General features: G+C 34.7%; 1 protein-coding gene across 1 annotated transcript in view; it reads left to right on the forward strand.

Moving 5' to 3' along the window:
* CNTNAP4 (contactin associated protein family member 4) overlaps positions 1 to 13,822 on the forward strand; it is a 240,911-nt gene that overhangs the window by 193,504 nt on the left and 33,585 nt on the right. Inside the window, exons 14-15 of the mRNA XM_075079004.1 lie at positions 4,598 to 4,754; positions 7,984 to 8,111. Of these exons, the coding sequence (XP_074935105.1) occupies positions 4,598 to 4,754; positions 7,984 to 8,111 (285 nt within the window). The remainder of the gene's footprint in view (positions 1 to 4,597; positions 4,755 to 7,983; positions 8,112 to 13,822) is intronic.

Genomic DNA, 13,822 nt, shown 5'->3' on the forward strand with positions numbered 1-13,822 from the left:
GATGGTCGGTCTTGGCTTCTGCAGTGAGGCTGCTTTAAAAAAAGCAACACTGTGTCTTGTGACATAGGGATGAAAAACACTATTTACTAAAGAGAGGGTTTATGTTTCCCTCTGAAAGGAACAAAAGCCACAATATATAACTGTTTAGAGGATCTATTAATTTTGCCTTATCTTTTCTAACATTCTTAATTCAAATCACTTCCTTAAAATAAAATTTAGATTTTTACATTCCAGGATTTAGATCTGCCCCTTTTTAGTTCAAGGATAGTGGCCATGGTTGATGTTTTAATAAAGACAGATCCTTTTTGACCCATTCAGTCACAGTAAGAGTAAAACCAGATAAAGTTCCTGGGAGGAAAAGCAGATGCACCTTTGTAGATGTAGACTGCTCTTTGCTTTTGAAGGGCTAAGCCTCACCTGCAAGAAGAAGGAAAAAAGTGGTTTTTTTCTGGAACATATGTGCTGGTACTTTTGTCAGGGAACTCAGTCATCAGTGCACCTAGATTATCCACGGAAATAGGCGTTGTTTTCAGTATCTGAACCTCATCAGCATCAATAGTATGAGTTTGCACAGTCTTAGAATCACAGAATCACAAATCACTGAGTGTCTGAGATTGGAACGGAGCTCTAGAGGTCATGTGGTCTAACAACCCAGCTCAAGCAGGGCCACCTAGAGTTAGTTGCCCAGGACTAAGTCCATCTGGCTTTTGAATGTCTCCAAGGATGGAGACTCCATAGTCTCTCTGGGCAACCTGTGCCAGTGCTCAGTCCCCCTTACAGTGAAAAAAAATTTTCCCAATAGTCATACAGAATGTCCCATGTGTCACTTTGTGTCCTTTGCCTCTTGTACTGTCTCTGGGCACTGTTGGAAAGAGCCTGTCTCCATTGTCTTTACACCCTCCCTTCAGGTATTTATATACATTGATAAGATCCCCCTGAACCTTCTATTTTCCAGGCTAAGCAGTTCCTGCTCTCCCAGCCTTTCCTCACAGGAGAGGTGCTTCTGTCCCACAACCATCTCTGTGGCCCTTCCTTGGGGTGTCTCCAGTATTTCCGTCTTTGTTTTATAATGGACAGTGCAGAAGTTGATACAATTATCCAGGTGCTGCCTCACCTGTGCTGAATGGAGGGGAAGGATCACTTCCCTCAACCTGCTGGCAAAACCTCAACCCCCTAATGCAGCCCAGGATGTGCACATTGCCTGCTCACATTCAACCTTCTGTCCACTAGCACCCCCAGGCCCTCTTCTAACAAACTGCTGTCAATTTCGGTGGGCCCCAGCATTGCTGCCTGTGGTTGTTTCTCCCCACGTGCAGGTCTTTGCAAGTCCCCTTGTCGAACTCCATGACATTCCTGTCAGTCCATTATTTTCAGCCTGTCAAAGTCCCTCTGGATAGCAGCTTAACCTTCTGGAGTATCAGCCACTTCTTCCAAAATCTTGGTGCATGTAGGCATCCAACATGTTTGATAAATTGTGGAAGATTAGGATTATAGTTACACAGTGATCACTGTAGTGGCTGTAGCTAAAGGAAACCTGACTGATTCACCTTTAGGTTGTATAGACCAGATATCTAGTGCAGCACAACACTGTAGTGCAGATGTATTTACAGAATTAGCTTTTTTCAGTACTGATTTCTCAAAGACACCTGTACAGTTTCAGAAGCAGTCAAGCAATCTACTGTTAAGCAAAACTGGCAATTCCTAGATAAGGCCTAGTTAAAACTGGGATGCATCTAAACTGACAGTCTATTGTAAATATATGCTAAAATATTTTTAGTCTGGTAAAGATTTTTAGTCTTTGAACAAAATAAAATGTAAACCCTGGGCTTTTGTCTCTGAAGCTGTGAGAGTAAGTTTTCAAATATCCTCCAATTTATCATCTTTTTGTTTCTACAAATATGAATTTAGATCTTGACGATATCATGGAAAGGAAGAATTCCAGTATATTTTGAAAATTTTAAGGTCATATCACCCCATGAAATACTTTTTCCTTTTATCACCAGATATCAGAGAGCTGGGGGGAAAAAAAGAGGAATTAGGGATCCTTTGTTGTTTTCATGTCTTTTTTCTTCAAGATATATCTTTCTACTGAAAGGTATGGAGAGAAGACAGAACATATTACTTGTCTTTGAAAAGTAATATTTTCATATTTAAAACTGTTGCCGAAAAATATAGTTCTGTATTTTTGAGAGCTTTGGAAATATCTTTCTCACCTAATTTTATGTGAAGCATGTAATATTGAGGTTGCTTCAGCAGGTATGCATCCTAACATTTAGTATCTCTGTGTGACATAGTACCATAAATTTTAGAAGTTTCATTAGAAATTTTTGTAAGGACATTGCAATTTTAAGTGTAAATTATAGTTAAATATTATAGGATGCTCAGTCTATGTAGGAGGGTTCAGAGAGCTAAATAAGAATTCTGTTTGGAATACAAATGTTTTAAAAGTGTGAGGGAAGTTTAGGAAGATAAAGTGATCTAATTTGAAATTTTGGACTTCCTGACTTAGTTATTTCATCTATTCAGCATATGAACATAGTCTTCACCAAGTGAAGATCACCTTTATGTGTTTGCTTCTGATTTTTATGCATGTTTCTTTGAATGTTTTGTAGTCAGAATTACAAAACAAACAAAAAGCAATCAGTCACACATAGCTAATAACTGAAGCATATCTGACGTTGAAAGAAAATTCAAATAACATTTTACTGAAATAAGTTTGTTCTGTTTCATTTATTAGGAGCACAACGCGAAGAGGTACATTACCAAATTGCCTGCTCAATTCAATCCCTCCCACTTCTGCTGTCTATAATCTCCACTAGCTACGCCTGACAAGTACAAAATTTGATGATGGTCACATGAAATATTTTTTGGAACATGAAGTCCACATAGTGATTCTTAAGTGACTATGTTTTAAGAACACAATAAATTCAATCGGCCTGGATAGCCTTTGCAAATGATGCCACTAAAGAAGTCACCTGTTAATACTTTTATGTGATCATGATGAAGAAATTTCTAGACATTTTAATTAATAGATTTATTTTCTTTAGGCAATATTTCTGCCAAAGCAGGGATAACAATCTGGGCTAATCAGTATGAACTTGCAGCATTTTGGTAAATACTCTCTCCTCACCCTGCTGTATGAACAAATAACTGAGACCAGCTTTTAAACATGGCACAGTGTCCCCAGTGAAAACTGGGAATACTAATTCATGACTAAAATATAAAGCTAAGGCATGCTGTTGAAACAGCAGAAATATTCTGCTTTTTACAGTCTTAGTTGTTGGAAGCTTTTTAAAGTGTTGTCTGATAAATTATTTATAAACTGTGTCTAGGTTTTCTTCCTCCTGTGATGGCTTGCAAACACAAACACTAATATTGGACATTGATGCCATTATGCAAGTTTGACTTTTCCAGAAACTGCTCACACTGTTTTTTGGCCTGCTGGGCCGACAGTTGTGTGGTAATGAATGCAGTCAATATGTTCACGATCTGAGAGATTGTCAGCGTAACAGAGGTCTTCTCTAACAGTGAGGTTTAATAAGCAGTGGCAGTTGTAAGTAAAGTTGAGACTAGGATAAATTCCAGCTTCTTTGTAGGGGCTTGCTGCTGAAAACTTGGAGATCCAACAGCAGCAAAAAGAAGTGCATCTATAGGAAACTCTATAATTCAACAGTACTTTATTTCTTCTCATGCCTTGACTTTCATGCATTGCATCTGTCACCCTTCTTCCTTCTCATTTGAGATGGTTTATCTTCATGCTTCATATCTTTTACCTATTCTGTATATATTTTCTGCTGCTGTGCTTGCCTGTCAGCATCTTTAAGCTTAATCTGCAGTACTGCAACATTAAGGAAACATCTAGTTTTATCATTTTGCTACAAACAATGCTGACTGGATGCACCACACAGAGATGTAGTAGTCCTGGGAAACCTCACTTCTGTTCACCAGATCCATCAACTTGCTTATGGGGGCACCATTAACATGATTTCTGCTGTCTCTGAGTATATAGATCCTGAATCTGCTGCCTGTGACCTAACAGCTGTCCTTGGCCATTTCTGATTAACACCACTATTCAGCTGCTTAATGTTTATCACAGACACAGGTAGTAGTACTCTGTAGTACTCTTGCTAGCAGGATGAGACCTTTTCTGCATAGCTTTTTCTGTAACTCTTCTCATTCTCTTGCTGGTAGATCCATGATCTGAAATTGATCTTTGCTTGGGAATATAAACTACCTTGATTTTCAGGGTGATGGTATCTCCTTTTTCATGGACCATTTTAAAATGAATTATAAAAATGGACTGCTTAAGATAAATGATTCTAATATCATGGCTGGCTGAGCTAGGGACTCTGAGTTCCCTTTTCCACTAATGCAAGCAAAAACCTGTGACAATCATTTAATACCTGGTAACGAAGTATTAAAATGAGTAATTACTTATCAAGTAAAGGTAGTAATTTTTTTCCAATTGTTGTTTAAGGTTTTTAGATTTGAGGGTGATTTTTCTTTGTTTAAACTTTTGGAAAAATTTTTGGATGAGAAAAACTAGGAGAAGTAGGAGACAAGACTGAGCACTGATTTTCTCTAACCTACCTTTTAGATGGGATGCCACTGAGCTGGTGGATTGGAAGAACCAATGAAACACAGACTTACTGGGGAGGTTCCTTGCCTGCTGTACAAAAATGTGCTTGTGGATTAGAGGGGAGCTGCATTGATTCCCAGTATTACTGCAACTGTGATGCGGACAGAGATGAATGGTGACTTTTTACTGTTGCTTATTCACAACACTTTTTCCTGGAAAGTAAATAAAGAAAATATTCAGGTCTTACTACATTTAAAACACCATTCTGTCACCTGCTTCTTTGATATAGAACTTATTTTCTCACAAAATTATAACTATATATATTATTATTGCTAATTCTTTCACTCTGAATTTTGGGGAGAGTTTAATTTTACAAAGATACTTTCTAGTTTTTTAGTATATTGCATGTTATATATTAAGATGTTAGCTCTGGTCCTTAGTACAACTTCAGTTAGTTTTAGAATAGTGAAAGTAATTAAAGCTAAAATAAAATGTTCTTGGAAAAAGTAAGTTAATTTTTAGCATAATCTTAAACACTTTTAAGTTTAGATTTCTTACTTCCTTTTTTGTCATCTACAACTTAGATAATTAAAATTGGCCATCAGGAAAGCAAAACCTTTGCCATCAGGAAAGCAAAGCACTCACATGGAATCCAAGTCTAAGGGAACAGAAGGATTTCTAAAATGTAGAACTTCCACTTGTACTTGAAATTCTCTGATGTTATTTGTGATCCCATTCAAATAAATAACATAAGAGATGCATTCCTGTTACAATGTCCAATCTGAACCTGACTTTTCACTTAAGAGGATCAGACAGTTCTCTCAACAATAGCTCCGGTGCAGTATAGGACTTTATAAAGCAAACAGGGACTTTTCAAATGAAGACACTTTTAAGCTTTTAAACTTGTAAAGCATATTTAACTTATATAAATCCAATTCAGTAAGTAGGTTAATACATGCATGTTAATAAATGTATCAACATCTGGTTTTCGAAAAAGTAAAAATATAAGGAAGGTACTTAGGAACATCCTCATGTATACAAAAAGAAGCAATACATTATTTTCTCCCCAAGCTAGATATCCACCCTTCCTTTAAAGAAACAACTAGTGAATTTAGTTGGAAAATATTTATTCTCTCATCATGAGCCGGGAACTTAGTAGACACAGAAATGAAAATACAACAAGAGTTAGTCAAAGAATAATTCTTCACAAGCTTCAGAAGTTTCTGTAGGAAAAGAACTTATATCTGTAGTAAAGCTTACAGAGTGGTATATGCATATGTTGCGTTCATTCCAATAAAGAGATTAAACAATTACAGAGAACACTAGGAATTTTCCTATTATTGTGCTGTACAAAACCACAAACAATTTTTGATTCCCAACAGCAAAGTAAGAGTTAAAGTATGCATACACTTTGGGACAGGATTTTGAGTAGTTGCTAGTATACGTAATACACTCTTTCTCAGTTTTATCATTCATTTAATCCATGCTCACATACATAGGTTAATTTATAATGGTAGCATACTTGTAAATAAAGTAGAGGATGACATGCATTTCTTTACTATAACCAGTTTGAGTAATTTGCATATGTTGATGAGCGTATTAGATTGAAAATATGGAACTCTTACATTGTGTGTTACATTGAAGAAAACCCCTCTTGTTTTATATTTATGTATATGTCCACTTTTGACATTTTATTTTCATTTTATGTGGAGACTTATCCCAGTAACTCAAATGTTATGGAGGCTATGTTTACACTTATTTTGGTACTTGTGCTTAATGTAACGTTTGGTTCCCTGGAGACTACCAGTTTGAATCAGTTGACTCAATACTGCTCATAGGATGGAAAAAATAGGTAGAAGCTGTGCTTTTTTGAGGTGCTTTCTCAGCACAGAAAACCAGAGTTACACACAGTGTGGTTTTGTAAATATAGGTTTTTACATTCTCGTTTCATAGCGAAATCTATCTTATTTCATAGGTTGGACATAGATTTAGCTATAAAAATCCTTTTTTGACTAATCAAAAATTTCAAGTCTCAAAGTCTAAAATAAAAAAGATATTTTCTTTAAAAATCTGTTCTTAAAGATCCACAGAAATGCAAATTCACTCTGCAGAAGAGGTAAGCTAGTTTCTATTCAGTTTCCCTTTATTTGCAACACAGCTTTATTGAAGCAAACACTTTCAGTGTTTTGACTTTTTTTCAGTTCTGAATTGGAAATCTGCAATATCTCACCTCATCAAAAATTCACGTGTGGGTTTTTTTTTAAATGTTTTATATTCCTCACTTAGGAAAAGGGTTTCTGGAAAAAAATTTAAAAGTACATTTGTGTGCACTGTGCTCAAGACAGATAATCAGATATTGTGTATGGGAGAAAGATGGTGATGTTAGTAAAGGGAGGGGGGAGAGGAGAAAAATCACTAATGTCAGTCAGCACAAGTATGGAGTCTCTTCCTGTTGTCTCAGTCCCAGTGCATGTTGTACTGAGGGGACTGCTAATCCTAACCACATTCCCAGAGAAACATGTCTTGCTTGCTGAGGTGTGTGTCTCACATTTCATGTCTGAACAGTGTGAGTTCCAGATTGCCGCCCATCTCTGAATTTGTACTGTTGTTTCTGAGCTATTTGCATTGCCCATTAAAGGGAAGGTTCAACTATAAATGGATTGAATGGACAGATTGAATTTTCCGGTATGGCTCTGAGTGACTGAATATTTCCATGGATTCAGGGAAAGTAATTTTAGGGCCAAAACTTGTGCTTATGAAACTTAGAAATTCAGTTCTGACACTAAGTTAACAAAGATTTTATACAAAGAGTTTGGTCTAAGGTTACAAGTACTGGGTGTGTGCTCTGAATGTTAGATTACGTATTTCCTCTTCTGCGGGTTACAGAGTTGTAGCATATGCTGCTTTTCCTGTACACTCAGCATGACTTTGTATTTTCCTGTTTTTCTATTTGATTTTTTTAACTTCTGTCAAGGAGAAAAAAAAAAACAATTAGACTTAATTGAAAGTTATACAAAGCAATTTAATATTCCATAATGAAAAGACAGGCCATTATAAATACAGTATGTCCTCTGCAACACACAATTACTGGCATGGGCAAACACTTATCTTAGGCAGCCTGATAGGTACCCAATTACGTCAAAAAAGTTTTCTTATGCTTATGCAGAGAAGAACAACCATAAAACTGTCCACTTCCCATGAAATTGTTTCAGTCCTGTCAAATAATCACAATATTAATATCAAAGAGTATGTTTGTATTCACAGTTGCTTGTATTACCCATAGAGTTATGCAGTGTGTCTTTTCATAACTTAATTCTTTTGTTTTCCCCAGCAATGTGTGCATGATAACAAAATGTTTGTCAGAAATATTTAGGAGAGCTGTGGCTTTTGTTTTACCTTTCCAGGACTAATGATACTGGATTCCTCTCCTACAAAGAGCATCTACCAGTAACTGAAATTGTGATCACAGATACTGACAGACCAAATTCTGAGGCGGCTTACAAAGTGGGGCCTTTGCTTTGCCATGGTGACAGTAAGTAAAGACTGCAGAGTTTTGCTAAGCAGCAATGGGTTTTGACTGCAATGTTGTTTACTAAATGTTGTTTGCCAAACAGTCTAAGATACACTTTTGTAAAAATTTCACCAAGTTCTTTTAGTAATTAGAAAGGAAGAAGAAAAAATGCCGTGGTCCAGTGTAAACCAGGGTGGAATTGTAAAGATGTATTTTTGATGATACACAATAGTGAAGACTGAAATAGCATAGTTTTCAAACAGATATTTTGAGTACAAAATCTAGTGTGTTTTGTGCAATTTGAATTAAGTTATGAATAAAGCATTACATAAAGGGGAATTCATAACTGCTTACCATATCCTGGGAAAAAAATACGCTTCACTAGATAAGCATGTCTCCATCACCAAACCTTATGCATATTAAATCCTCTGAGTATTTGTGCAGCTCGGAAAGCTATACTGCAGGACATTAATCCAGTAGATGCAATATCTATGAGCAAAATTTCAACTCCACATAAGAATTTAAAATCTAGAAGGTTATACAGTAATTCAAAACATAAAGCTTGTACATCCTGAATATGTGTGTAGTAAGCAGAAAAAAGTCATGTATGAAGAAATCATTTAAAGGTAATGAGACAACTTGAGCAAAACTGATATCTTTTTGAAGATCTGTGATTTCATTAATTCCCATCTTCACTGGCAGAGAAAACTGACTTGGTTTATGTTCAATAGTAAACTATTGCACAAAATTTTATGACTGCTGCGGTTTATAATAAAAAGTTAGGAGAAGCAATGCTATAGATCATCCTAAAGATCTTAACTGAAGAGTTTAATGGGCAAGATTTTGTCTACAGTTGAGTAAGGAATGAAAATATTTAACAAGCTTAATTTCTTTACATGAAATGCCACCCTATGAGTTTTCACGAACTTCACTATTGTTTCAAATAATTACAAATTACTATTTTTATTCATTATATGATTTTCCTCCTTCATCATACGATGCTGTGTTTGTTTTTTAAATTTCTTCAGCCTTTATGAATAAGAGGAAATGAATACCAGTAAAGAAGTACTGATCTGTACTTTTAGGCTCACTCAGGAGACTGCATAGATAAATAAATACAAATTAGCATTTATTTTTATGTCATTTCTGCTTTCATTCCTGTGACTTGTCGGGGTAATTATGCCTGGAAGATTTGTTAACAGATGTGTGTTACAGCAGTGCATTCTAATTTTCTTATGAAAATTTATAAGAGAAAAAAAACCCAACTGCTGAGTGCTTCCTTTTCACTCATCTGACATCCAGTTGTGAGCTGATCATTCATCCTACCTAACAAAGAACTGTTAAACCATGGGGTTATCATACAGGATTATGGTATAATTTAGAGTGGAAAGGACCTAACGACATCTCCTGCTTAAGGCAGGATGAGCCGCGAGCCCAGACCAGGTCTCACAGGTCTTTGTCAAACTGTGGCTTGAAGCCGCTGAGGATGGAGCCCGCACTACTTTTCTGGGTAGCCTGCTCTGCTGCTTGGCTGTCCTCATTGAGACATTGTCCTCATCAAGCCTGAAACTCTGTTGTTTCAATTTATACCTATTATCTTTGATACTCACACCTTACATCAATGCAAGGAGCCTGACTCCATCTTGGTAATTTTCCTGTAGCTTTCAGGGGCTGCTGTCAGGTCCCCCACAAAGCTGTCCCTCCCCAGACTGAACTAGTTATTTCCTCAGCCTGAAGGGCAGGAAAAGTGCTCCAGACCTGAACATTCTGGTGGTTTCCCCCACACTCACTCCTGCTTATTCCTGCACTGGAAGGCCAAAAATTGGAAGCAGTATGTAGATGTTGTTTGAAAAGTCTGGAGTAGAGGTGGATAACCACCTCCTTCAATTGACTGGTCATGCTTATACAGCCTACGGTGCAGCAGACCTCTGTTGTGGTCAGGGACAAAGAAACCAGGTACAATAACAGTGATGAAACAGAAGTATTTACAGCTTATGTAGTACTAATAAGTGGGGATAATTTCAATTTCACTACTCGCCAAGTTCCCAACTACTATTAATTACATAAATTGACCCCAATTATGACAAATCTTAAAACGTGGAAGCTAACTATCTTCCCTGGGTGAATCATTAAAACATAAAGACGTTTCTGACACCCATTGACCTCCCTGCCTTTCTTTGATGTTTGCTTAGTCTGAGTGATTGAATTGCTGCAAAATTTCACACTGGTGCTAAATGATCACAATATTTCTAGACAAGCTGCAATAGAGAACTCTAAAATTTCATGAGGACAAGCACAAAAAGTCAGAGTCTGAATGTCAGAGAAATATTTTTATAATGTCAGACAACAGTATAGAATTTGAATTCAGAAAGAAGCAATTTGGGACTGAAATATTCTCAGTGAAAAGACATTCAGTATATAACTGCTAATGGCAATAATACAGCAAAAAACTTGAAAAAGAACATTCACTTTGACTTTTTAAAAACAGCAGTAATAATGTAATTTTTCTTAGCCGTTTACATCATAAAGGCAAGGCTAGTAAGAGATGTCATGCTTTTAGAAAGGTAGGGACTAAAATTTGGGAAGACGATACAGAACTTTTGAAAGAAAAATTAATGTAAAATCATAGAATTTTGGCATAAATACAAAATGCAAGGTGTTGAGTAAAAACATAGATGTATGATAATACGTAATGAAATATAAAAATATGAACTATCACACAATATGTTATATACTTTTGTCATATATCTTATATCATATATCATATATTACTTATTTTGTACCATTATTATACTATATAATTATACATTTTTATAGTATAATAATTTATATCATATGTAATAGATGGGATATATAATATATTGTATTATATTAATATCTTTTCTCATATACAACATAATTATGTTCTATATTTTACAATAAATATTCTATTTTATTATTTTAAATATTTCACTGGAAATGACTGTGTGTATGACTTATTAAAATTTTTTGCAATGGTCTTTATGTATCAGCAGTGGTGTTTATAATAAAAATTTTCTTTAAAGTTCAGTTTTTCAAAAAATTTAAAAAGCCATGGGTTGTAGTAGTTTCTGAGTTCTACAAGTTAAATTTCACACTCAAAAAAACTGATGAAGTAAGTCTAAACTCTCTTGTAACATCAGAAATAGCATGTTAGTAGCACTTTGAAGCTGCAGGAAGGAAGCAGACTGTTATAAAGATTTTATACTGTGGTTGCAGACACTCATGAGGGTCTAATTAAATACAGTTTTGATGTCATTTAATTTTCGTCTGTACCTTTGGATAGGTGGAGAACACAAAAACAATCTAGTAGCAAATACCCATTTCTCAGAAGTGCTGTCAAACAAGGAAAAATAGATATTCTTGGCTTCACAAGTGTGATCTGAGTACTCTCCAGAGGGATTATTGCTTTTTTCTGCTTCTGTCACTTTCTAAAACAAAATTATACAATTCTTTTTCATAAGGGATATCCCTTTATTAAACATGTTTTTTGTTCTTTCTGACAGACATAAATTCTTCAGAATAACTCACTGGCATACCATATTAAAATATTTATAGGAGATATATAATAAATATAATATATATATGTTTATATATATAAAAATAATTAAAATATAAGAGAATATTTACTTGTATTTGTGATACACTTAGTACTTTGTTGAATGTTTTAGAACCAAAAGATCATAAATTCTCATTACATCAATAATCTGTTCCTTGTAGGACATCTACTTAGAGATAAAAATAATTGTTTACACCCAGAGTGAGGTAAAGTAGATCCATAAATAGCGTGTTGAATTGAATTGTCATAAACTATGACAATTAGTTTAGAGTTACTTCATTAGGCAGTTCTAATATGTTACGTATCATAACTCAAATGTAGTCCAGCAGAAGTTGTCTATTTGTCATTGTACATTTTTTATTTTTCACTTTTTTATTTAACATTTCATTACTGACTTGGGTTCCTTATGTCAGGTTTTATGGATTGACTTTCTTCAATGAAATGTGTTACTTATAGAAAATAAAACCATATTTGCTAGAACAAAGCAGGAAAGAGTAACCTAATGTAAGAAATAAAATAACAAATGAAATAACAGTATAGTTCTTCTTATGTGTAAAGTTCCATTTAGATATTAGTGATTTTTCTCAGCATTTGTGGTAGATGCCAAAAATTTGTTTCTAAGATGCTAAAGTGCAATGAAAGCAGTAATGATATTCTAGAGGAATATGTCCATGTAGAGAAATTAGGCCATAGGATATGGTGACACATAGTCCTATAAGTATGAGTGGCACTCACCATTTCTGTCACCTGTAAAATATATTACTGATTCATTTTTATATTCCCTTTCTGCTGTAAAATACAATATGTCTAATAAATTGCATGCCAGCACTGCTGGTATCAGAGTGACAAATATATTTATATACAATGAAAGTTAAGATTCAAATTAACCTATATCAACTGAGTCATAACAGGAAGGATTTTTAAACATATGAGGACAAAAGAAACCTTTAGACCATTAATAGATATAAATATTATGATTTTCATAAAAAAGAAAGAGGCATTTCCATTTTCTTTGTCATTATTCAAGAAAAAGCCACATGTTGATTGAATTTAGGTAAAGAGAATCAGTTAGTATTTTAAAAAACCACAACATTCATGGGGTTTTTTTTGCTGTTTGCCATTCAGCCACTGACTGGACATATTCTGATTTGTTACTATGAAGTTCCAATAAGTATTAGAATATACAAATACATCCAGAACACTGAAAGAAAGCTAATGTGCCAAAATTATGTGTAATAAATGTGTAATTATAATCTGTCAGCACCAGACTGATTGTCGGCCCAAAAATATAACCAGTGCTATAGATCTTAATTAAATAAAACACAATATAAGGACAGTGCAATACAATATAAAGATAATACATTCAGCATGAGTTTATATAAAGTACATTTAGCAAAAATTTTGAGGGACTTCAGTACAGGTAAAGGCAATACTGGTGAGGTGAGATACTTGGAGTCTAGAAAGATATTTGATAGTGTCATATACTTGGTTGAATAAAAATAAAAAAAAGAAATGTGCAAATTCAACTGCAAAATGGTAGTACAGAAAAGTAAATGTGAGCAGATATTCCATTCAATGTGAGTTCCCAGTTTGAAATTTAAACCAAATAAACATGGTGTGAGTTTTGGATACAATAATTTTAGAGACTAACTGTATTAACTGATCATAAGACATACCTTCATTAAAGCAGCACAGTAAATTTCTAGGTTTAACCAAAAAAATCTATTTCAGTAGCCTGAGAAATTAGGTCATGTCTTTGACTGTTAATAGCAGAAGTACCTGTATACTGAATGTTCACTTCTTCCTCTTATTTAGTTTACAACATTAATTTATTTTTGTCCTAACCTTAGTCTAATCAACACTATTTTGATCCTCTTTACTGCTTCCTGCATAATCAAAGAGTTCAACACAAATCTGTGGTTACAGATTTACATTATATAAAAAGGATGTGAGATTAAAGGGCTGTATTAAAGTTGAGAGATGCATTTTTAGTGAAAGTCTCCTCAGCTTAATCTCTTTAACTCAGGGAAAATTTGAAGTGACATGCTCAGCTTAAATGGAGTTTCATAGAGTAAGAACTTTCAAATAAAATTCTTGAAAGCAAGAGCGAAAATGAGAAAAAGTTCCAGTGGTTGGTATTTGAAGCTTGGTTAAC

Source organism: Phalacrocorax aristotelis, chromosome Z (genome assembly GCF_949628215.1).
Source record: "Phalacrocorax aristotelis chromosome Z, bGulAri2.1, whole genome shotgun sequence".
Classification (NCBI taxonomy): domain Eukaryota; kingdom Metazoa; phylum Chordata; class Aves; order Suliformes; family Phalacrocoracidae; genus Phalacrocorax; species Phalacrocorax aristotelis.